General features: G+C 40.8%; 1 protein-coding gene across 1 annotated transcript; it reads left to right on the top strand.

Moving 5' to 3' along the window:
* Positions 1-25: 25 nt before the first annotated feature.
* On the top strand, positions 26-26,607 carry LOC111335900 (fibroblast growth factor receptor 2-like). The gene is made up of 14 exons (XM_088759544.1): positions 26-530; positions 784-831; positions 3,020-3,268; positions 3,613-3,726; positions 4,119-4,146; positions 14,950-15,137; positions 19,579-19,695; positions 20,206-20,390; positions 20,718-20,837; positions 21,500-21,576; positions 21,937-21,977; positions 22,299-22,395; positions 23,029-23,125; positions 24,729-26,607. Exons 1-14 carry the CDS (start codon positions 458-460, stop codon positions 25,740-25,742), a joined length of 2,448 nt encoding a protein of 815 aa, XP_088615670.1. The 5' UTR covers positions 26-457; the 3' UTR covers positions 25,743-26,607.

Genomic DNA, 26,607 nt, shown 5'->3' with positions numbered 1-26,607 from the left:
TTTCAGCGTTTGGTCATCTTCAGCAAAAGTTAAGAAAAAAGAATTGAATAAATCAAAATCTTAGTTTGTTTCTTTGAGTATTTCTGTACAGTCATCTATTAAAGTAATAGAAAACAATGTTACTTTCTCAGGCTTAATAACATGATAACATGATGAATCCCTGAGAGAAATTGGAAGAACAAGAATGAGGGTTATAAATTGGGAACTGTATGGTGGATGATTTATAAGCTTCAAGCTATCAATATTTTTAACGTGGAGATCTTAGCTCGAACTCACGTTGCAAATTATAAACGGTGATTACAGAAGGTAATACTTTTTTACTTTGGTATCCTTTGTAATAAGCTGTAGAATTATGCAGCAACCGAGGTAAAGAGCACAGGGAATGTGATAAATGCGTAAAATAAGCTTATAATTTGACGTTGGACTCTTTACTTACAACATTGTTTTCAAAGGTTGTATGGCGTGGTCATCTTGGATTGCGGTTGGTGACTGCAAAGAGTGCATTTCTTTGCAGTATCGGGAAAGAGTCGGTATGTGACAAGAGGAAAATTTTAGAATTTATGATTCGAAAATGCGGTCCCGGGTTTTTACTTCCGTTTTGCAACTTCAAAAATCTGTACATGTATTATAAGCTTTTACTCAAATATATGAATTCTCATGTATAGATTGCAATATATACCACAAGTAAAGTCAATGCCATTACACAATGCGAAATAGATTGATAAACGAGCACAAACTAATACTGAAAATGGTTTAGAAAAATATAAAATACCTTACTTTCAGAATTCAACTGCACAAGAACTTGGGAATCACGAGCACAGCCTTGTAAATGTAAGTGGTTTTATGAATAAGGGAAAAGAAAAGGATTCCTCGTGCGCTGGTTGAAAATGTTGCACAGATATCCCTCAACTGGCCTTTTATCAACTTCCAAGTTCTTTGTTAAAAACAATTTAGTCTTATCAACTGAGTGGATAATACGAATTGGCCACCGCAAAGAGTTTCCAAGCTGACGTTTCGAGCGTTAACTCTGACGAAGCGCTAACACTCGAGACGTCAACCTCTTTTCGCGGTACCACGTTACATTCTCAACTCAATGCAGTAAATGGTTTGAACCCGGGGGTAACATGTGAAGGTGTAGTCTGATCGTCCGGGTGAGTGTAGTCCTGAGAAGGACTGTTGTCGGTGGCAGTGACTGACGTTTCGACAACCTGTGCGGAAGTCATCATCAGAGTCAAGTGAGTGATTGTTGTCAGTAGAATGTTCTTATTCCAGTTCGTGTGAAATGAATTCTCATGTATCACATTCTTATGTTTCACACGAACTGGAATAAGAACATTCTACTGACAACAATCACTCACTTGACTCTGATGATGACTTCCGCACAGGTTGTCGAAACGTCAGTCACTGCCACCGACAACAGTCCTTCTCAGGACTACACTCACCCGGACGATCAGACTACACCTTCACATTATCAACTCAGTTGATGAAATCCTCCCACTGACGCAGCACCACAATTTATTTATAAACATTACCCCACCCCACTGCTCCTGTTTATCATTGCAAAACAGCACGACGCGTGCTGATTAATTTTTGTCGTGCTACACAAAAGCAAATTTTTTTTTATTTTAGCGAGTGAGTGCTTAGTATTTTCTCAGTGAAAATCATAGCTGCTATCTTCGATTTTTAACGGCAGCGGTCAACTGGGGAGAGAAAGAAATCTGCATCAAAGGGACGAGCGACGGTTTATAGGAAGTAGAGGGTAGAGAATGGAATTGATGGTGCACATTAATCATTACTTTCCTTTTCAAAAGAAGGCTGTCAGAAAAGATTTAACATTTCAAGTGCGATGTTTTGTGAGAGGTTTTCCAAAACCAGTGTTGAATTGCACAAAATATGAGAAATCTCTTGATACCACGAACATGCTCACGACTAATCAAGTTGATAAAACTATGGAAATGTTGGTCAATATACATGCAGCGCTATAAAACAGTGAAGGGAAACGGGAAGCAGCTTTTCAAATCGTGGTTGCAGATAAATCTTAATTCAAGTTTATTCCTTTATCTTGAGTTTTCTTACCCCCCCTTTTTTTTAAATATGCTCGTAAACTCCGTGGCCAAGTCCCCGTGAAGTTAATCATCTTCTCGAGAATTTATGGGTTCCATATAATCAATTGCTTCACTTCAATCGCTCTCTAAGAGGTTCTCATGCACCTGAGGCACTGTGGAATAAGGCTGGGGTGAATCTCTGTAAGAACAACAACCTCACGAATCTTAAAACGACGCAGATCACAGTTTCTATAGAAACTTACCCCGTTATCCTCGGGGGAAAAAAAAGGGAAAAAGGAGGGGGAAAAATAAATAGCGCGCACTTAGCACGAGTTTTAATGTTACCGATTAGAAACTAGATTTTTATTTGTCATTCAAATAATGGAAATTTTTCTCTATTGGAAAAAAATATATATATTTGCATTTGCCTGCAGAACGAGCGTGATTTTTGTGAGCAAGGGCTTAGTGCATTATCAGTGAAAACAATATATTGATTATAACAGCAGGGGAGGGCAAGGGAAAGACAGAAACTTACAACAAGGGGGTGAGCGACAGTTAAAAGGGAGGAGAGTGGAGATGATGAGGGGCGTTAGAAGAAGGTCCTCTTTAAATTCATTATCGGCAATGAAAGCCCGTCAAATCAGACTAAACAACTCGAGGGAAATGCTTCATGAGGGGTTTCTCCTAAAACAGAGTTGAATTGGACGAAGGATGGAAAGTTATTTGGAAACACAAACATGGTCACCATTATTAATCGAGTGAATTATGGAGTCGCTGGTCAATACGCATCCAGTGTAATACGGCATTTGTTAAAACACTGAGAGGGAAAGGAAAGCAGCTTTTCGGACCAAATGTCACAGACTAGTCTTATTTTACTTTTACTCTTTTAGTTATTCTCTTTGTTTTTCTGTTTGTCTTAGTTTTTTTTTTAATTTTCACCTACTTTGAATTGTGTTTGTCATTTCTACACCCAGGTCCTCCTATAATTAATCCTCAGCTGAAGAATCAGTCGGTTGCATATGATTCATCGCTTCAGTTCAATTGCTCTCTAAGAGGTTTCCCTACACCTGAGGTAAGCTGGACTAAGGATGGGGTGAATCTCGGTAACAACAACACTCTCACGATTCGTAAAGCGAAACCGGAGGACTCTGGCCAATACACATGCCGCGCCAAAAATAGCGAAGGGAGCAAGAACTCAACTTTCTGGATTGAAGTGGCGGGAGGTATGGTTCTCACTATAAAAAAGAAAGAGCTGGAGTCTATATTATGAATTTAATTTTCTGTTAGATAAGGAACAAAGAAAGTCGATTCTTAGGTTCCATATCAGATTTAAGGGCTTCAAACCACCTATAGATCTACTTAAAAATTGATGAAAATTATAAAAGAAATATCAATTGATGATGACATTTAAAGAGCGAGTACGTGTCAACTGATATAAAAGATGTGAGTTTGTTTTTTATTTAAACATATGCAAATAGTTGTTGGGTAGCCCTAACCGATTGTTCTTTAGAGAGTCGAGGAATTTTGACTGTATAGATCTCAACACTCCATTTTTTGCACATGGCAGCCCCAGCAGCTCCTTCCAGCAGTTCCATGGAGTGGTACTACATTGGCGGACCAGTGGCTGCTGTTATATTCCTGCTGTCTCTTAGCGCATACATCAGAAAACGCCGTGCGACAGGTAAAAGGAACTGTAGGGAGGTGCCATAGGTTACCCGATGAAAACAAGATGTTTTGATACGGCAAACTGTGACTTTTTACTTGTCAATGTTTAGGATTTAAATGGAGCTATTTTTGTCAGGTCACATTCCGCATTTCCAGAGCTGACAATGAAGGTCTCTTTTTACTCTCTTCAAGCCGATTAGCTGATCAAACCATGTGAAAGTTACAAATTATATCCAGCTATTTACCATGGCAAGCCATCTTATTCCTTTTTAGTTCTAGTCATGGTATGAGATAAGTTAAGTGTTATTTTTAGAAACGAGTCGTAGGCTTTGACTAAGTTAATGATGTCATTCTTGCTCACGACGAAGCCATTTCTTTCATCTTTTTCAACATATCCTTGCAAAATAGCCTACCAGGAGTTGCCCAGCAGGTTGAAGTTAGTAGATTTTCTTTGTTTTAATAATTACTTTAAGTATGTTCTTATACCCGAGGTTTCCAACTCTTGAAGAAGTACGTATGTGCATAGAATTGTTAAGAGAGTGTCTCTGTTAGAGCGGTCCGATCGATTTTGCTTGAGGCACATATTTCGCCCATTTCTTGTGTATTGTAAGACGTTAATGTGCCTATGCTAAAACCACAATCTGTTAGATCGGATCTCTTCATTTTTCAGAGTTTTACGGAAATTAAATTTCATTCGAGCGCAGGTCTCTCGTGACACTTTTCAAGACTTTAATTTGAGACAACTTTGGAGAATAATTTAAAAAAACCTACGGAAGTCAAGAAGAAACAAATACCCCAGCCATGTATAATAACTCTATCTTATCCATCGAGGCGATTTTCGAGAACATCACATTACAATCAAGTAAACAAGAAGACTTGAATGACACCTTGTCGGTTCGCTTAAGTCACACACGCGAAAACTGATCAAATTCAAGCTAAATATTTGAAAACATGAGGCGTTCTTAACTGATCCAACTAACATAGCTAGGAATTCCATGCAATAGAAAAGGTAAATACAGAAAAAAACTTGCGGCCCGACCTTTGCACAAACTTTATAACTCCGCGAACTTACCTGATTCTCGGCAATCTCCAATTTTGGCCGCCATTATGAGGGACTTGTCAACATGAAACGTTGCTGACATAAATCGAGCAGGTAGAGCTAAAACCGTCATAAATACATACGAAAGCAGATCAGATAAACTTTACTTTAAATTCAAGCAGCAAAATTTGAAATTAACCGTTAAACTTACCATTCCTACATTCCTATGCGACCAATTCAAACAGGGAGACGACAAAACACGGAGCCCTACTCCATGGAGTTCCCTATGGAGTACCTTAATGGAGTATCCCTAAAAGTCATGTGTTGGTCAAATAAAATATTTTATAAACATGGTAAATCGTTTAGATGTACATATCCTAAAATATTTTGAGCTTATCGGCTCTCCGAATGTCACAGTTCGATACAATCCAGTTTATTGGGGGACAGGTGACTAGGGATCTCAGTCTTACTGGTTCCTCCATTTTGGTTTTACCGCTGTGTAATGAGTCCTTTGATGGGAAGACAAAACACTACATGTGATGAAAAAACCCACTGTCTCGAGTTCTGCACGAGGTAAAATATTTAAGCTTTCTACATTTCCCAAATCAACGGCCCTGGTCGCATTTATTTACCGACCCATCACTGTTTTTTTTTTTTTTTTTATTTCTTTACATACCTCAATTTTATTACGCTACAAATAGATGGGTGAGGAGAAGCTCAGTTTAAAGATATAGATTACCTTTTTTTAAGTCTCAACCTACAAATGTAAGTTTGTATCCTCAACGCTTCGCACAATTGAAAAACCAATGAGATCTTGTGTTATTAAATGGAGCGCCACACATCTTACAGACGCCACACATAAACAAGTATTTTGAGAGACGTAAAACCCATCGCAGAATGAGGGATATCTGTCCTTTTGACCTCTTGAAGATCATATGAAAATAGATAAAAGTCGGCCTATTAACGATAACGTTCATGGATGCTAGTTACGTTAAAGCTTTCCGTTGGAAGTGGTCAGCAGTTTAATGTTAATTTCAAGATGGCGGTCAGTTCGTGTACTACATCGAACTGCGACGATGGGAGAGCTGACAAGCTCAAAATATATCAGGATGTGTACATGTAAACGATTCAGCGTGTTCATAAAGCATTTTATTTGACTAAAACATGATTTTTAGGGGTACTCCATTCAGGTACTCCATAGGGTACTCCATCATGGAGTAGGGCTCCGCGTTTTGTGATCTCCCATTCAAACACTACATCTAGATCTAGTGTTCAGTTTCCCTTCGTCAGTCCACCGTAAGAAATAAACTGTGCCACCCAAGCTTCGACTCGGATGTGAAGTACGAATTAAATGAAACAACTGCTTCATCTTCGAGGCAATATCGCGCTGGTATTTTGATTTTCTGATCGACAAGAACGGTGATCAGAAAGCAATCGCCATGTTTACCTCATAAACAAGACCGCTGACCAGCGTTCTGAGTGAATACATGCTTAAAGAACTTTAAGATTCTCAGTCTAAACAGTGAAGACATGCATCGTGGTACAGAGTATTTCATTTTATTCTCATAACTTTTTCGTTTAAATTACAACTGGTATTAATTAATAGAGTTGTCGATATATTTTTAATCGGGGTACCCTTATGACTTTTTGCTTGTCTTCTGTGGTATAAAATGAGGTGCATCTTACCAGAACATTTTATTTAGTCCCCAATGCACGGAATGAACACTGTATTTAGAGTGTTTGTTGTAGGGCATTTTTGCTGTTCTCAAGAATGTATGCAAATTGCTTCCGTATGTGGAGGCAGTGTGGCCGAGTGGTTAGAGTGTCGGACTTGTAATCCGCCGCTCCCGGGTTCGAGTCCCACCCTGACCACTGGATCTGTTTCACGGTAGCCCCGAGTTCAGATCCTTGGCCACGCTTGTAAATAGCCAACTGGTTTGTCTCCGGCCGGTTGGGGTTCTTAATGATGTTCTTAATGATGTTATGTTCAATTTAGACCATTTGTTTCATTTGTTTGCAAGGACCACAATGGAAACTACTGGTTCAGCAGTAATTGTGTAATCCTATAAAAAGACTTTTTTTTTCCGTATGTACTTTTGACGGTTTTAGATCTAGCTGCTCTGTCCGGGTCGGACACATATAGCGGCGTTGATGGCGAATAACAACAGAACAGCTCATTAACCCAACGAATTTAATGACGGCGAAGAATTCCAATATTTACAAAACCATCCGGTCGCCCTTTCATCATAAAGTACGAGGCTCAGGGAGCCGTAAAAACCACATGATGAAAGGCGGTAAACGAAAGAAAAGAAAACAGTTTTTACGTACCTAACTCATTCACAAGCGCTTTTCCACGTGCGTAAAGGGCTCAAAAATAAAAAATTACTACTGAAGGATGGTGGTCTACTGACATACAAAAAAAATGAGGAACGGAACGGACTAACATAAAACCTTGTTGAGGAATAGCCTCAACATCCCGGGGGATAGGGCTGAGAAAACTCAACAGTTAAGAAATTTGATCTCAACCTAAGTGTTCAGTGTTCAATGTTTAGGTATGTCAATGTTCATAGCGCTCACATCTTCTCTTGGTTTATCATATTGCCTCTTCAAGAAGACACAACTTCGTCACGGGTTGAACAAGTCTCGAGCTCTTCGTCTTCACTTCTACTGTGCGTACACGTAAGTCTTCGCCTGGAAAAACCTTTGTTACACGACCTAACAACCAGCGGCACCTGGGCACGGTATTGTCCACAACAAGGACCAGGTCGTTAACTGCTAAGTTCCGTTTGTTCAGTAACCACTTGTGGCGCTGCTGTAATGTCGGAACATATTCTCGGATCCAACGAGACCAGAAACAATCAGCAATGAACTGAGCGTGTCTCCATTGTCTACGGGAATACAAGTTCCTTTCAACGAAAACTCCAGGAGGCACGACTAGGTTTCGGCGTTGTAGCAGAAGATGATTGGGAGTGAGCGGCTCTAAATCACTGGAATCGTCACTGGAAGGACAAATAGGACGACTGTTCAAGATTGATGTGACTTCAGCAACGACTGTACGCAACGTCTCCAAACTAACCAGCGCACCCTGACTACCGAGAACAGCCTTCATAGCTTTCCTGACACTTCTAACGAGCCTTTCCCAAACTCCTGATATGTGGCTTGCGGCAGGAGGTTGAAAACGCCACTCTGGTAGTTTACAGCTGTACCATTCTACTTCACGAGAATGTAACTCACTCTTGATGCGTTCTTCGTTCAGATTTTGAGCCGACAGGCGAAGTTCCTTCTGAGCACCAGTAAAATTTGTACCATTATCTGACCATATCTCCTTTGGGCGATCACGAACCGAGATGAATCGTACCAAGGCTTGGATGAAAGTGTCCGTTTCCAGTGAACTGACATCTTCAATATGTACTACTCGGCTACTGAAGCACACGAATATGCAGCCAGACACTTTCACTACACTGCGACCTCGCTTCACGTAAAACGGTCCGAAAAAATCCAGACCTGTGAAAGTGAACGGAGGCTGGTAAGGTACTAACCTCTCCTTGGGAAGATCAGCCATATCTTGTTGAAGAGGAGGCGAGTTACGTCTGCGGCAGCTCACACAACTGCCTACAACGCGGCGCACGAGGGCTCTTCCCCTCATGATCCAGAAACGCTGAAGGATTACGGATAATACATGTTCGCAGCCTGCATGACCCACTACATGGTGGTAGTAGCGAACTATTAAGACGGAAATGTGATGGGATTTTGGAAGGATCATTGGGTGTGTGGCCTCGAAGGCGATTGGTGCGCAATGAATCCTACCTTTCACGTGTATAACATTATCAATCAAGATTGGACTGAGATTAGCTAACTTGCTGTGACGTTTCACGTGTCTGCCTTCTTTCAGACACAAGTACTCCTCAGGCAAATGTTGTCGCTGAACTAAACGCACGATTTCTCGACTTGATTGCTGTAATTCTACCAGCTTGAGTGTACTTGACTTAGGATACTCTGGAGTTTCATTTGGAACTCTCTTTACGAAACGAAGCACCCATGACATTACTCTCAATAGGTGGGACCACGATGAATAGCGCTGTAGCAAGGTGTCAATCTGCGGCGCATGTGAGACGAACATAACGTTTGGTGACTTCCGTAATTCCACGTCGTCATCTTGAATATCCTTTACTAACACACTTGGCCACGCACATTCAGGTTCCCATAGGAGTTTTGGACCTAACCACCAGCGACATTCAGCGTGAAAATATTGAGCACTAACACCTCGTGAACCTTCATCAGCAGGGTTTAGGACACCGGGAATATAGTACCACTGCTCTGGAAGACTTATTTCAAGGATTTCGGTGACACGGTTGGCGACAAAGGTTTGAAAACGCCTTGTTTCGTTCTTGATATACTGTAAAGATATCATTGAGTCGGACCAGTAAAAGGTTTGATCTATTGATAGATCGAGTTCCTTCAATATTGTCTTGCTCAGACGGGCTGCTAATACTGCAGCTTGTAGTTCAAGGCGAGGGATAGTCCACTCTCTAATGGGAGTATTGCGGGTTTTTCCCATGACAAAGGAACAATGTATCACTCCTTCCTTATTGACGAAACGCAAATATGAAACTGCTGCGTAACCGCGTCCGGATGCGTCGGCAAAGTTATGAAGCTGGACGGTCGATGTGTTGTCAAATGACTGAGTCTTGTAACACCTTGGGATATCAATGGCAACAACATGTGGTAGTTCAGCCAGCCAACGTTGCCATTGAGAGAGGTACGGTTCCGGAATTTGTCGATCCCAAGGGAGTTTATCTCTCCAGAGTTCCTGCAGCAGAAGCTTGGCGGAAAACACAAAGGGTGAAAGGAATCCTAGTGGATCAAACAAAGAACTTACGATCGAAAGCACCCCTCGCTTGGTGGACGGTTTTTCCGCCTGAACAGCTTTAAACTTGAAAGTGTCGGACTGTGCAGCCCAGTACACACTAATGCTCGCTCTAATGGTAACTGATCTAGATCTAAGTCTAGTAGTGGATTTGCTCTCAACTCTGACGGGATAGATTGCAATACCTCTCGACTACTGCTCGCAAACTTTGTGAGCCGGAAGCCTCCTTTCATTAGCAAATTAGTTAGGTCAGTTGTCAGATGAACAGCCTGTGCTGTGGTTGGAACGGACTTTAACACATCGTCAACATAGAAGTTTCTACGAATCGTTCTGATGGCTTCAGGCGAGTATCCTCCTTCATTGTCTTGTGCAGTCATACTTAAAGCTTTGTTGGCGCAACAGGGCGAGGATTTTGCACCGAAAATGTGAACCAGCATCTTGTAATCTTCTGGTGGGTCGTTGATGCTACTAGGCCACCAAAGGAATCTCAGCGCGTCAGTATCGCTTGGCGTCACATTGGTCTGGTAGAACATACCTTCTATATCCGCGGAAAAGGCAACCTCTTCTTCACGGAAGCGGATTAGGACCCCAGTAAGGTCATTTGTAAGACAAGGCCCTTGCAATAGCTGATCATTTAAAGACATTCCGTTGAGCTTTGCGGCGGCATCAAACACTACCTTCACTTTCCCTGGCTTGTCAGGGTTTGTTACAGGATGGTGCGGAATGTACCACGTGATATTACTAACTGCAGCAGCTTCTTCTTGGCTCAGTTTTCTAGCGTACCCTCTATTTACGCACTCCTGAATCACATTTCTGTATTTAACCTCCAGCTCAGGGTCGCGAAGGAGGCGCTTCTTCAAGTACTGTAATCTTGCTTCGGCTAGAGGTCGGTTGTAAGGAAGTACAGGATTGTCATCTTTCCACAGAAGGCCCATCTGGTAATGGCCATCTAGCAGGCTGATTGAGTTGTCAATGAGCTTTAGAGCTCTTCGATCTTCCACAGATAATGGTTTGGTTTCAGGCCTTGTGGCACCGTAGGACTCAATCTTCCAGAAATGCTCGAGCTGGTTGTTTAGGAGTTTAACTTGTCCTTGGCTATGGGACTGTAGGTTTGAGGAGCCACCTAGTATGCTCCGACCAAGACGCGACTTAATGGCGAGTGGTTCATTACGGTTTCCCTTTCTTACATCAAGACGTACGAAGACTTCTTGGATGTTGGTACCGAGTAGGATAGAAATCTTCTTTCTTTCCACCTCTGGGAAAGGCACTTCCTGTAGATGTGGCCATTGTTCTACAGATCTCGACAACTTTGTGTGTTTCAAGGGAATGGTAAGATCCTTTACAGCCCATGCAGAATTCACGGCAATCACATGGTCACTCTGGCTATCCAATGATGCAATCTTAAACTTAACCTTCATCCCTTTCTCTTCGACATCAGCACTGTTCACTGTCGTGAGAGAGAGCTTGCTTGGTGTTCCTTCAATGTTTCACAACTTCACAAGAGAAGGGTTAAACAATGGTTATGTCAGACCCTGAGTCAATAAGACCATAGGTCGTGATTTGACTGCCGGCATTGCTTATTACTTTCACTGGAATGACTTGAAGTAGTACTTCAGAGGAATCAACGGCTGTGCCGAATGAACGTGTCGAAGTATTGAATGATGAACCTTGGTCAGGCAACGAGTCCTGGTTGACCTCATTGTTTTGGTTCACAATTCCCTGGCTAACTTCTTCCTTAGGCTCAAGAAGATGTAACAACGTGTGATGTGCCCTTCCACAGCCTTCCACTTTACACCTAATGGCTGACTTGCAATTCCTTGAGTAGTGTAGAGACGAACTGATACAATTGAAACATATGTTGTGCTGCTTAACGAAGTGGTTTCGTTCCTTAGGAGATTTGGATTTAAATGTCTCACACCGGTATAGGCGGTGGGGCTGATGACACATTGGACAGGACTCATCCTTTACTGCTATCATGTTGACATAACAGGGGGATTTAGGCATCAAAGGCGGCTTTACTCTAGGCTTGATTCTGGTAACTGCATTCTCAGGACTTCTATCACTGAAGAATGGATGATTCAAGAGAAACGCTCCCTCCTTAAGGAAATCCACCACATCTTTGAAGGTTGGCATTACATGACCCTCACTCTCTAGGCGCTTTAAACGTTCAGCAAATTTGGCTTGCATCCACTTAGGAAGTCGCATGATGACCTTCTCAAGGTTGTCTGTATTCATTTCATTCAAATATCCCATCGACTCTAGGGTATCATAAGTAACTTGAGCCACATCTCTTTATCGCTGCAAGCTGTCCCTGTCCTTAGGTTGTATAACAGGTCCCTTTGTGAGGGATTCCACAGATGCTCTCACCACTTGGAATGGCTGACCAAAACGATCCTCCAATGTCCTAAGCGCCTTTGATAAACCACCTGGTAATGGCTCATACCGTTGAACGGCGAGGAGCGCAGGTCCCTCCAGGAATTGTAATAGGTCCCTCCAGGAATTGTAATAGGCGGGTCATTTTGACAGCATCATCAAGTGGCTTTGCATCAACCAGTTGTTTGAACCTCTGACGAAAGGCGGGATATTGTTGTGGCGAGCCATCAAACTTCTGGAATCGTACATGAGGGAGATCATGGGCAGCGCTTATCCTCTCCATTGAGGACATAATCGCTGCAAGGCTTTCATTCGCAGTTGCACCAGACACATTAGGCGTGACTGAAGAGGACGTACTGATAGCGGTCACAGGAGTCAATGCTTGTGATTTAGGTTCATTTTGACAATCACCTCTGAGGGGTTTGGACACATTACTCTCACCAATGACTGGCTTAAGTTCTATTCTTGGAACCGGAAGTGGATCACTAAAGCAGACTCCCCCAGTAGCATGTATGGAGGTAGTGGCTACGGGGTTTTCTACCGCTGGTGTAGATGTGAGAGGCGGATTGCTGGCTGACACAGGCGCAGGAGTAGGGCTACTAGAAATCACTGAAGGCAAAGAGGCGATTGGTACTTGCAGAGGTAGCATTAGATTGTTCTTTGGTTGAAATTCTTCAACTTTCGGAGACCATTTAATACCCTCTTGTTCATTTGTCAGTTCAGATATTTCTTGTTCTGCCAGAAAGACCTTAAGTTTGGCTAGTTCTGCCTGATCCCTTGCGGCCACAACTTCCTTTTCAGCTTCCCATTTGGTTAGTTCCAGTCTATCTTGGAGTTCCAATTGAGTTCGTTTTATTTCCATCTCGACCCTTTTCACCTCCAGCTCAACTGTCCTTCTACTTCTCTCTTCAGCTTGTTGCTGCATTAATGCTGCCTTTGCTGCTTGGATTTTAGCTTCACGCGCTTTCGAACTAGATACACTCAATCTTGAGGAATAGCTTTTTCCGGATTTGACAGATTCCGATTGGGAGTTTTCCCTTTTCTCCTTTAATTCTTCAGACACTCGAGCATTGTAGAATTCGGAAGCGTCAATAACAAATTGTTCAATGTTTTTCATTGTAAGCTTGTACCCTTACGCGTTGAGTGTCACGGTCTTTCAAAACACTCTGATATTTTTCACAGGAAGTGTCAAGCAAATCATCATATTTATCACAGCATGCACAGTATTTCTCCCATGCGGTATTAAGTTGAGTTTGTTGAGTTCGTACCTCAACAATGTTTCCAAAATCTTTAAGACTTTCATCTAGCGTTTTACACACCTTTGTAATTGACGACAAATGTCCTCGGCGAGATCTATCCAGCGACTCTAACCTTTCATGGAAAATTCCACGTTGCGACATGACACAAATGTGGAACGACGGCGGTTTCTTTCGATGAATCGGCGATTCTCCAGTTACAGGTCACATACAGCGTAAATAAGCACAAATTCCACAGCAAGAAGCGATGACAAGCATGTGGTTTTTACAACAATGTCCGGGTCGGACACATATAGCGGCGTTGATGGCGAATAACAACAGAACAGCTCATTAACCCAACGAATTTAATGACGGCGAAGAATTCCGATGTTTACAAAACCATCCGGTCGCCCTTTCATCATAAATTACGAGGCTCAGGGAGCCGTAAAAACCACATGATGAAAGGCGGTAAACGAAAGAAAAGAAAACAGTTTTTACGTACCTAACTCATTCACAAGCACTTTTCCACGTGCGTAAAGGGCTCAAAAATAAAAAAATTACTACTGAAGGATTGTGGTCTACTGACATACAAAAAGATGAGTAACGGAACGGACTAACATAAAACCTTGTTGAGGAATAGCCTCAACATGCTCGATTTACTGATTTGCTACGCCTCGTGTTGACAAGTCCCTCTAAGTTTTCGCAAAGGTCGGACCGCAAAGCTTTTTTTCTGTAGTTACCTTTTCTATGGCATCTACTTCCCAGCTATGTTAGTTGGATCAGTTGAGAACGCCTCACTTTTTTCAAATATTTAGCTTGAATTTGATCAGTTTTCGCGTGTGTGACTTAAGCGAACCGATAAGGTGTCATACAAGTCTTCCTGTTTCCTTGATTGAAATGTGATGTTCACGAGAGTCGCCTCGATGGATAAGGTAGAGTTAATATACATGGCTGTGGTATTTGTTTTCTGCTGAGTTCCGTGTTTTTTTGTTAATTCTCCTCCAAAGTTCTCTCAAATTAAAGTCTTCAAAAGTGTCTCGACAAGCCCTCGCTCGAGTGAGATTTAATTTCCGTAAAACTCTGAAAAATAAAGAGATCCGATCAAACGGATTGTGGTTTTAGCATAGGTACACGAATGTCCTAAAACACACAAGAAATGAGCGAAATCCCTGTCTCAAGCAAAATCGACCGGACCGCTCTTACAGACAGTCTCTTAATCGCCACTGCCAAGAAAATTGTGTTGTATTTTAGCTTAGTCCTTCTTGTAGACCCATTTTAAATATTGCTTGTTTACTCGATTTTAGACCGATCCCTATTTTTAGACAACCCGGTTTGAGTCGGTTAGTAATTTATTTACTAACCATTAGACAGGCACGTAAGAGGCACGGTATTAAAATGACGTAAAATGCAAAATACCAAGTCAGCACAAGGTATCTTCAGATTTTACATACTGTGTTCATTCCGTGTTTTTTATAAAAATCAAATCTCTGGTACTGGGATGATGTGGCACGGGCTCATTCAGTAAAATAGTATCCAAATTTCACCTATTTCAACAATTTTCCATCAGCAGACGAGAATTTTTTAACGCGCTTAATATAAATTATTTCATAGACCCTCGCAAAGATGCCCTTTTTATATAAAAAAGAGATATACTCAGAGATGTAAAGACAGATCGGTAACAAACATAGTTAAATGAAAGTTGTGTTTTCATCTGCAATTATTCAGTGAAGAGCAAGATGAAGTTGAGATGGCTCAGTTAAACGCAAACACGGATGAATGGGAGATTGCAGTTGACCGCCTAAACTTTCGCGAGCCCATTGGCAGAGGGGCATTTGGCTCAGTGTGGCGAGCGCTACTGGGTCGGTCCCGTGGCAGACGTGGAAATAGTACAGTTGCTGCCAAGTGTTACCTGCGTAAGTACATTTTTAAGATCTCTCATTATTGAAAGCTTGATTGAACTATCCTCAACAATAAGAGCTCGCGTTGTGTTCTATGTTATGTTATGGAAGCGAAAAAAGTGGAAACTACTACTGGAAATAATAAAGTCTCACCTTATTTTAATCCCACCTCCAATCACGTGCTCTCCTCATGCGGCGGTGGTCGTTGTTCAATATTCAAAGGCAAATTCCCCCTGGCGTCGAATATTTTGCACTGTTGCCATCTGAGAGACTTTTGACGGAAATTTTGTTATTTGACTTGAAAGAGGCTAAGAGAGCGTGCGGTTTTGGGGAGACAAAAATTTGAACCATATGACCTAACTTAACCCATTGGTTTAAATAGAGACCACTCCATGGAAAATGCGCGTGTACGATTTTTATTCACGAGTTGAGAAGTATCAGAAAAGGAACGAGTGAGCGTAGCGAACGAGTGAGTTTTCTGATACTCCTCGACGAGTGAATAAAATCGTGCAAAGCATTTTCCATGGTGTAATTTGTTTATTTTATAGATATTGAGATTTTTGAAAAGAGAAATTGCTGGTCAATTTATCAGTTTAGGCGCGCATGTTTATAAAACCCATTCAATTGCTATTATAAACTAAAATATAAAGTTCTCTTTGTCTTTTGAAATGTTTAATGAAGATAACAAATCCAAATATAGACGTAAATGACAACTTTAGAGAAAAAAACTTAACTTAGATTTACAAGTCATAAATGTCGTAAATCAGAATGTCACTAAATCATGAAAACACCCAGCGTCATACGCTTTTACGCTGAATAACACAATGCAAACCTTAACCGATATCAGTCTAAAACAGTCTGCAACTTTCATGAAAATTCAAGGCAAAATTACAGTATACATAACTTAGTCATCATCGGAGTCGCTGGATGCTCTGATTCTCTTCCACTGATGCTTTTTCGTAATCTTGTCCTTCTTTTGTGCGAACTCTTAAAATGAATTCCCTCAAAAGTTCATTCAGCTCGGCGGGAGGAATTTCAGCTATTTCACTTTGTGCTTCTGCTTTTGTTTGAAGGAACTCTGCAAACAAAGCAACGTCTCGTTTCGTTTTCTTCCCTGTGTTCTGGTTTTCTTGTTCTTCAATAAAAGTCTCAATGGAACCTTCCAAAGAAGCAAACCTTGAACTAGTCATGTTGGATTCAAGAGTCGGAGTGAAACTCGCGGGCCACGATTGTGCACTAGTGAATTTTCGTGGTTCGCGTTTGTGATTGGGCGAACGACGTTTTTTAACTAGTGAAAATTCATCGTTCGCGTTTCCCATTGGCTAATGGATTTAACGTACTAGTTTTACGCGGGTTTTTTGTCGTGTGTAAATCTCAGTATCTATGTAATAAAAGTGTATAACCTTATTACATATATTAAATTGCGGACTGATTACAAGTTGCCATATAAACCATGTAAGTGAAAAAACACTCCAACTTCTACTTTCAACACACTACTGCGAAAACTTCAAAACTAGTTTCGTCTGCGACCTCGTCAGTTGATGACAAAAAAAAACTAAAAATTTGAAAAATTTTTGAAAAAACGCGCACGTCGTGTAGTAACGCACGAAAAGTAGCCGCTCGGAACCAGGTCTCTAGAACTGTCACATTGCCATAACTGCCCTAGGCACGTTGACATAATTCCACTCGCTTTTGGAATTCATTAACTTGCCCTCTTCAACCTTATTTATCAGTACAGACTCCGTTAACTGCCTCAACATTGCATCGTCACGAAAAACCCCCGTTACATTCATTACAAAGCCCACTTCATTTCCACCACGCCTTTCTCAAGAATGTCTCCACAGAACAGAGCTCCCTTCTCGCCGTTCTAAAGCATGAAAGTGTTGTCTACCACGAGTATACGCACTTCTGGACGTCTCTCCTACATATTTCGATTTACAAACACGGCAAACCAACTCATATGTAACACCCGTACTTCGGCATGATCCCTTTCCGTCAGTCCGGCAAAGAAGGCAGTCAGCATTGGTGCATCGCCTCTGTTTGAAAGGGTCTGATTTTTGGAGCATGGCTTTAAGGGTTGTTCCAGATTGCTCAACAACTTTGATCTTAAACTCTGTGGCTTTGATCTCTCTCATGTACCTCCGTTTAATCTGGGAACCAGGCGTTGCTGGGACGAAAACCACTGTTTCATAACCACCCTTTCTAAACCAGTTGTCACGCCTCTTCTTTCTCTCTCGCGCCCGCTCGTACGCCTTCCACTCCCTCGTCATGTACAACGGCTTCTTACCATTCGCATCCAGTTCCACTAGTCGGTTGTAGGCAGCCAACGCTGAACGTACTACTTTTTTTCGAAACTTGTGATCATAACCAGAATATTGAAGACGTGACATCATGTGGTTGACGTGAGCAACAACAACCTCCCAGGGTAACTCCCTGCTACAGTTGAGGAGAGTCCTTAACACCTCCTGCGTAAGTATGGTTCTCTTGCAACTCCACGGTAAGGCCGATCTTGCATTTATCACAGATCTGGAGACAACATCTTTGCAGTAGAACTCATGTAACACGACCTGTATATCACGGTCTTGCCCATCATCACCTACACGCCTTCTCCTCTCTATCCAGACTTTTAAATCGAGTATGGGTAGTTTTCCATCCACATGCCGTGACGGGCAGTCGACCTCTAACCTTATAGAAGGGTGTATGCTGTTTCCAATCGACTGAAACAACTGCATGGATCGATTATCTGGCTTGAGTTTTTGCTCTATCTGTGCAAAGTTCTCATCTTGGGTGAAACGGCGCTCCTCAAATCTGAAACCAGCCGCGGGAGCGTTCATAACCACATTTATGTCATCCACGTATCTCTTGTACACCCGTAACCCCACCCCACTTTCTTCCAGCCTATTCACCATTTGCCTGTCCCACCAGACCCTAAACAACTGGGCCAAGACCCTAGTAAGCTTAAGCCCTATCGGACCTCGCTTTGTCTGCAACTTGATCTGATTGTCGAATGTGTAGAGGTGGTTCATCATGATAAATAATAGGACAACCCTCATTGCCTCCGTGAACATCTTTCTGGTAGTAACCTTGTCCGGCTGCTCAACCGGTGGCAGCCAAGGTTGAAATCTCTTGGTTCCGTGGAACTGGATGCGAATGGTGAGAAGCCGTTTTACAGGCCGAGGGAGTGAAAGGCGTACGAACAGGCGCGAGAGAGAAAGAAGAGGCGTGACAACTGGTTTAGAAAGGGTGGTTATGAAACAGTGATTTTCGTCCTAGCAACGCCTGGTTCCCAGATTAAACGGAGGTACATGAGAGAGATCAAAGCCACAGAGTTTAAGATCAAAGTTGTTAAGCAATCTGGAACAACCCTTGAAGCCATGCTCCAAAAATCAGACCCTTTCAAACAGAGGCGATGCACCAATGCTGACTGCCTTCTCTGCCGGACTGATGGAAAGGGCTCATGCCCAGGTACGGGTGTTACATATGAGTTGGTTTGCCGTGTTTGTAAATCGAAATATGTAGGAGAGACGTCCAGAAGTGCGTATACTCGTGGTAGACAACACTTTCATGCTTTAGAACGGCGAGAAGGGAGCTCTGTTCTGTGGAGACATTGTTGTGAAAGGCATGGTGGAAATGAAGTGGGCTTTGTAATGAATGTAACGGGGGTTTTTCGTGACGATGCAATGTTGAGGCAGATAACGGAGTCTGTACTGATAAATAAGGTTGCAGAGGGCAAGTTAATGAATTCCAAAAGCGAGTGGAATTATGTCAACGTGCCTTGGGCAGTTATGGCAATGTGACAGTTCTAGAGACCTGGTTCCGAGCGGCTACTTTTCGTGTGTTACTACACGACATGCGCGTTTTTTAAAAATTTTTCAAATTTTTAGTCTTTTTTTGTTATCAACTGACGAGGTCGTAGACGAAACTAGTTTTGAAGTTTTTGCAGTAGTGTGTTGAAAGTAGAAGTTGGAGTGTTTTTTCACTTACATGGTTTATATGGCGTTAGGTAATACTTTGTTAGCTTCGGTCAGTATAATTTCACAATGATTACAAGTTATAAGTCGTAAAACGAAGCAAAACAGATGAATGAAAACAAAACCATCAAGCAAGAACAAAACAAAATCGAAAACCCACAAAATAAAACAAAAACTCATAAGAAGTTACTTTATATAATAAAATAAAATAGAAAAAAGGATTGCGTAGCATTTAAGTGGTAAAGACCTCTTTTTTCAATGACGATAAATCTAGTTGAGGAAATATCACACAAATGAAATATCGTACAAATGAAGAGAAACGCCAGCTCGTTTATTTTTCTTATCAAATATGAATGAGTTTTTGAGTTTTGATTTAGATATGTGGACCTTGTGCACCGTAACTTGTGCTGATTATTTAACACCAAAATACAACACCCTCAGATGAGCGTGTTAACCATTGCAATTTTGTTTTTGTGGTTTCCCAGCAATCTCTGGAGAGCAAGGAAGGAAGGCCCTGCTGAGAGAGATCGAGTTATTAAAACTCTTTGGAAGGATGGGCCATGAGAATGTTGTTAAGTTTATTGGCTGTGTTACAGTTGGAGGTAATCAGCTATTGTTATGATAGTAATCAGCTGAGTCACAGTAAGGATAAAAACATCTCTGAGGACAATTCAACCACTAGTATAAACAGTTCTATTGCTAAGATGCTGGGCTAATTCAGGGAATACTTCCACATTTTTAAATTTTTTTAGTTATTTATTTATTTTTTTCCAAACATTTAGCGCTCTAAAATGTAAAATGTGATTAAAGCTCCGATTTAGGATGGCGAATCTCTGTCTATTTATCTGCCATCTTTTTGTCATCCTTTCCGTTCGCTCGCTCGTCTGTCTGTCTGTATAAGTAGTCCTCTATCTGCCGTATGTGTCTGCCTGTCTTCATATCTCTGTCCGCGTGTTTCCTTCCTTCTCTTTTCCCTCTCTGCCTCTACTTTGGTTCATTAAAGATAGAACCTACTATATAGATAAAGTACGCACGTAAAATTTAGTACATTTTGGAACGTCTGCTCTGCTTCTCTTATGATGATTTGCAAATTCTTGTTTAAATTTATCTAGTTCAGCCAATACTTATCATGGAGTACCTGTGGCGTGGTGACTTGCTGGGTTACCTCAGAAAATCCAGGGGGGTATTCGACCACTATCATCGTGGGGTCGGAAGAGTCGACCACTTGACAACATATGACATGGTACTGTTCGCTAAACAGATCGCACATGGTATGACTTTTCTCGCGTCTAGAGGGGTAAGTGCTCAAACTCTTCTTGGTTTCCATTTCGCAAATCGATCACTATACATCTCCCAGTTAGCTCAATGGATAAAGCGCTGGACTGTTGTGCGGGAGGTTAAGGGTTCGAGCCCCGGCCGGACCAACACTCAAGGTCTTAAAACAAGTGAGAAGAATATGCTACCTTTCTATATCAAGAAATGGCTAGATACTCTTGACATCTCGAATAGGGACTAATAAATGGAGGTCCAGTCTCTTGCAGGGTTAGGGGTAAGAGACGTTAATTTCCTACGCACGAGATTACTATGTGATGGATGTCCATCACATTCTTTTTTTCAATTTCAGATAATTCATCGCGATCTTGCAGCTCGCAACATCCTCCTCGATGAGCATCGTGTATGCAAGTTGACTGATTTTGGGCTCTCTTATCAGGATTTCAAATACGGTCGAGGAAATGCCAAGAGGGTAATTTTCAGAATTTTTTAATCACTTGTTCAGCGAGTTGTTAGTTGACTGTTATCAAATGAATCATATACCATAATGCGAGGTTAGCTTCTTTACGTGTATACCTAAGGTATAGAGGAGAAATTTGTTTTGGGGTTGTGGGTATGAAATATTATAATGTGAAAAAACTAAAACGAAAAATGAGCGTATGCCAGTAAATGACGTCAACTAGGCCTCTATTTTGATACTCAAGCAAAAACTTGAACTACGCTGACGAGCCTTACTTCCTTATATACAGTTTTACGGCCAAACATGTTTCCCTAATCGGAATGCCATCCTAAGCATTTCGAAACTTTCATACAAACAAAAAAAAAATTATACACTCTACCTACGAAGTGAACGCAGGGAATAAGAAAATCGGAGTTGATAAATGTTCTTTTAATTGCAAGAATACCAACTCAAACATTCCGAAGGGTAGAGCAACACAGGAGACGCAAAGAAAAAGGAGCACGTGGTTTGTATCTAAAGAAATTTGTAGAAACGCGTGTGTTGCTCTTGAATTTATCGCGACTACTCGCATCTTTGGTGAAAAAAGGGTCTAAATCTTTGCGAAAAATATCTCAGAAATTGTATTACAGAGTCTTTAATTGCATATGCTTATAATATTCTAAATACTCACCCAGGGATGTATCCCAGTCAAATGGAGTGCACCCGAGATTCTCATTGGCCATGTGGAACGGCTCTCAACCAAAAGTGATGTGTACGTACTGCAATCGTCATCATATACATTATAAGTGTCAACCTGTTTACGATGCTTACTTAACGAATTGAATAATCAGTGCTTTATTGATCAGAGGGTCATTAGGATACGTCGAGCCGAGAAATCTGAGAGTAGATGTGGATGAGTATTAAGTTTTACGGGCAATAATTAAAACCTCATTAAGAAAAAAAAGAGATGCAAAGATAAATGAATGATCAAATAAATAACTATGGAGTTTTTATGTTTAAGGCATTGTTTATATCTTGTTAAAAATATTCTAAAACATTTGAAGTGACTGAATTAAAGATCATTTTTCTAACCTAGTTGACACGAGTCGTCATCCTTCTATTTCTTTCACAGGTGGTCTTATGGCATAGTCCTGTTTGAAATCTTCACAATCGGTACTCAGTTCACTTATTTGTTAGTTTACTTTCCGAAAATATACTCGCCGAAATTGCTTGCACAATTGCCATTTGAAAGGTTATACCATGAGCAGCCACAGAAGCATTGCATGATAGAGAAGTAATGGCAATACTCAATGTCGCTAATGAATAAAATATTTTACCACATTGTTAGAAAACGTTTCTTCTTCTATCTCTTATTTGATGTAAACAGGAATATTCTTCAATAACTATCCCTTTAACATTGAAATCATTCCGATCGCGCCTATTAAGATGGAATTGATTACAACAAAACAGTTCTGCTCTTTTATTTGTCCACAGGAGGTATTCCGTACGAAGGATGGTCTGAAACCACGACAATAAGAAAAATCTATCAAGGTTACCGTTTGCCAAAACCTGGACATATAGACGACAGTTTGTAAGTTCGGCTTCTTCTGTATTATACTGAATATGGATTGTACAAAACAAAAATGTAATGTTACAGAAATAAAGTGCGATACGATAGCTATCGTGGTCGGGTTTGTTGTAGCTTGCATTAATTTTATCAGATGATGAAAAAAGCGATAATGGTGGTGATGATGTTGTAAATACCTCGTGAACCTTTAAATCTTTTCAGACGGAATAGATAGCCTTCCTACCAAATTTGAGCTATCAATAAAACAAAAAAAGATTAAACTAGACTAAACCAAACAAAAGCAAAACAAAATCGAAACAAAACAAAATCGAAACAAAACAAAACCAAAAAAAAACAAAACAAAACAAAACAGAACAAAACAAAACAAAACAAAAACAAAGCAAAAAACAGCACAAAAAACGAAACAAAAAAAATACATTTTAGAAATGACTCACATCACCCACTTCAGTCATTTCAAAGTTGGTGAGTGAAATTCAGAATGATATTGGTTTCTTTATTCCAAGCTCTATTTGAACTGCAATGTAACAAGGTAAACCAAGCGATTTTGTTTTTGTAAACTAAGCATTTCAGGTGTAATTGTAGCTAGTTGCGGCTACGTAACCCTTATAGTAGGAAATTTCATTGTTTTTTTTGTAGATACGCGGTGATGTTAAGCTGCTGGAAGTATGAAATCGCTGCCCGGCCACATTTTGTGAACCTCTACAAAACAATGGATACCTATCTAAAAACAAAGGTTTGCCATACAACATCTTATTCAGAAAATACGTCTTCGGTTCTGGGTTTTTTGGGTAGTTTATGTTGGTCTTTGTTTCTCTTCGTTGTCTTGTGTTTGCATGCTTGACTAGGTTTTTTTTCCTTTCCGAAAGCGTCTGTTTGTTTTCATGAGGTACAGGTCTGTATATTAGGATCCCAGGTCATTATATTATAATTATATTATAATAAAGTTCGAATATAATGCGCGCTGTTAATGGCTGAAAGAGTGTGTTCTATTAGATTACAAAACGTGGAGCTGAGCTAAAGCTGTCCGCCATCGGCCAATTTGTACTTCGACAATTTCCCAGACTTCTCTCTACTTTATTTTTCGTTAATTGAAAGCGAAATTTTGGAACAAACGACCCGGCAAGTAGCTACAGAAAATTTTGCAAACAAGCCAACGAAAAGGACTGTTTGAATGTTTTCGTGCTGAGTCAGATTGTTGACTTTTATACGGTAATAAAACTGAAGTACAGGCAACACTCGCATAGTATGTATATTTTCGTATTCAAAAACAAACAGAACCAAAAAAAAGGAATAATAAAACTTGAAAATATAGCCAAACTAGCAGAACTGTTAAAATTCATACAGATCAAGATAGTGTGAGGCAACTGCTAATCTCCGGTCATCACAGTGAGGCATGCCTCAGATATCTCAGAAGGGACAACTAAGGGCCTATTCTAATGTCCTTTCTGATAGGTTGAGTGGAAGGCCACATCAGGCACAACAGCCGTATGTTACGGTGCTGTCATCCCGAGCGATCTTCAAGTTCCTAAGAATTTGGCTCTCGTTCATTCATAAAACATACACCTCGGGAAGTTTGCTTGCTAATTGCCATTTGAAAAAACTTGCATGTTTTTATAAGACACGATTTGGGCTCATTTCACCGTACATTTCACTTTCAGATTCTGTATCAAAAATAGAAAACCTCAGGCAAAAATGTTTTTAGATTCGAGTTTCCGAACTATTTAAGTTTGTGAACTCTTACGGATTATGAACTTTCATGGTTTGACATTTTTGACGACCGAAGTCTTATTCAAACAGTCGGATTATTTGAATCATTCTAGCACGGATTCCAATTGGCTCATTGTAGCATGTTTTGTGGGAGTATAGAACATACTAACGACACTTTTGTTTGCTTCGAAAATTATAATTTGCTTTGAATAGTAAGTAGTTCGTTGGGAATTTGACGGAATCTTCATTATTAAACAAATGTTAAAGAAGTAGCGAGAAACAACACTCGGCTACGTCTAGCGTTTCCTCCTAGATCTCTCTGGCCGCTTTGTAAGTGCTTTAAAAGAGACCAGAAGATAGTCAAGGCTTCTTTATTTGTTAATTAATGGCGAGTATGGAACACCTATTGAAGTGATAGTTTGGAAAATTTGAACGATAGAGGTCGACCTTACCTGCTTTCGTTTCTTTATCAATTTATACACGCAAATCGTTCCCTGTCTTTGCAATCTTCATTGTCTAATAAATGATTCATTTTTTTTGGATTGTTCCTGGTTCCATTGTTGACATTCATTAACTCACTGATTATTCAACATACTTAACTCCTGATTACCTTCTGATCTTTATCACAGACATATGTGGATATCGTGGACATGGACAAGTATGATTACGATAAGTACAAGTTTATCGATGATCGTGGAGCTGTTGCAATCCGAGAAGATGCAGGACCAAATGAGCAAGGAGCAGCTTCCGCAAATCCCAACTGTGAGGTGGGTGAACACGGTGCTATTGCACATCCTTTTGTGGTTGAAATAGACGATGGCGCTACAGCTTTCCCTCTCACAATTAGCGTAGAAGACGAAGGAGCAGCTGCAGCAAATCTCGACCGAGAAGTGGGTGAACACGGTGGTACTGCGCATCCTTTTGTGGTTGCAATAGACGGCGGTGTAACAGCTTTCCCCTTCAGAGTTAACGTGGCAGACGAAAGAGCAGCTGCAGCTAATCTCGACCGTAAAGTGGGTGAACACGGCGCTACTGTGCATCCTTTTGTGGCTGCGATAGAAGACGGTGCTAGAGCTTTCCCTCTCGGTATCAAAGTAGGAGAAGAAAGTGGGGCAGCGCACTCTTTTAAGAGTGATGAAAAAGATATTGATGCCTCAGCGTACCTTCACCAGAGTGATACTTTACCATACCTCAGCGAGAACGAGGAGGAAGATTTTGAGGACTCTGAGTGCCCTCCTGGGCTTGAGGAAGAAGATATTGACGACCCTGAGTGCCCTCTTTTGATTGAGGAAAAAGATATCGATCTTTTGCCATCTTCTTTGGCGATGGACGATAACGGTCTTGGTACTCTGGTATGCCCCCCTGTGACTGATGCTGATAATCAAGATGCTGCAGCAGTACAGTCTGTAAAGGAGGCAAGAGGTGATGAAGAACCTAAGACTTGCCAACTTGAGAACACAGATGATGAACAAGACGGTATTGGAAAACATATGGAGGACCGAGGGGATGCTGTAGACCTTTGTGATGAAGAGGTTGGTGTGCAAGAGAGTAATGGTTATCAACTAACGGCCGTGGATACAGACGAAACCGGAAATGACGAAGACGAGGAGTCATCCGTAGCAACTCCTCTTGTGCAGGACTGAGGCATGATACCAGAATTGCTGAGCCTTCCATGTTGTAGTCGTTTATTGGTCAAGTTTCCTGGTTTCCAAGTCTCCAAGTTTATTTCGCACTATTCAAATTAATACAGTATAATTAATACAGTATAATACAGTAAATTAATACAGTATAAGACGACTTATATAACTAGGTGAAGAAGATAATGAGAAGTAGATATCATGCAGGTTGTTTGTATATGGGTGCACAGTGACCAAAGTAGCCGTAGCTTTCGTGTTGGTCACTGTCCCATTTAAGTAAATAGAGAGGTCCAAGATACAAGTGTGAGGCAATAATAAATTAGGCTATTAAGAGAATAGTTCTTAATATAAATATATAGAATGAATAGAAGACTTATTGATACAGCGCGATAATATACAACATTTAGAATTTATAATAAAAAAGAAAAAAGGGAGAAAAAAGAGAAGAAAGAAAGGAAGAAAAAGGAGAAAAGAAGGAGAGTAAAGATAATCTAATTATATATACTGCTGCTGTATTGTTAAATGAAGACGGGAAGCTAAAGAGAAGAGGGTATGAGCTGTTTTAGTTATCATTGGTTTTGCTCAGTGGTAATTTGTGGTCTAGATTCCAAGAACCTTAGGCTTACCTTTTTGTAGCTCCTGATTTTAAGATGTAATGTTCATCTTACAATTATAATGCTTTGTTTGTAATGATAATTATTTTTATAGTTTGTAGATGGAGGTTAAGTGAAAGTTTCCTTGAAAGAAAATTTGCGTATTTGCTTCACTTTCACACTTCTTAGTTTAGCGTTTATTTACTTGTTGCACCCGTGAGTGCTTTTTCTGTTATCGACTGTAGACTGATAGAGACAAAAAGATACAAAAAAAGGCA

This window comes from Stylophora pistillata, chromosome 5 (genome assembly GCF_964205215.1).
Source record: "Stylophora pistillata chromosome 5, jaStyPist1.2, whole genome shotgun sequence".
Classification (NCBI taxonomy): Eukaryota; Metazoa; Cnidaria; class Anthozoa; order Scleractinia; family Pocilloporidae; genus Stylophora; species Stylophora pistillata.
The sequence above is the reverse complement of the archived record's forward strand: the minus strand, read 5'-3'. Positions and strand labels throughout refer to the sequence as shown.

Bases quoted from the DNA above. Each gene is read 5' to 3' on its own strand.
- LOC111335900 (XM_088759544.1), top strand. From the start codon at position 458: ATGGCGTGGTCATCTTGGATTGCGGTTGGTGACTGCAAAGAGTGCATT. The intron at 832-3,019 runs GTAAGTGGTTTT...TTCTACACCCAG, and splicing joins ACGAGCACAGCCTTGTAAAT to GTCCTCCTATAATTAATCCT. The intron at 4,147-14,949 runs GTTAGTAGATTT...GCAATTATTCAG, and splicing joins GAGTTGCCCAGCAGGTTGAA to TGAAGAGCAAGATGAAGTTG.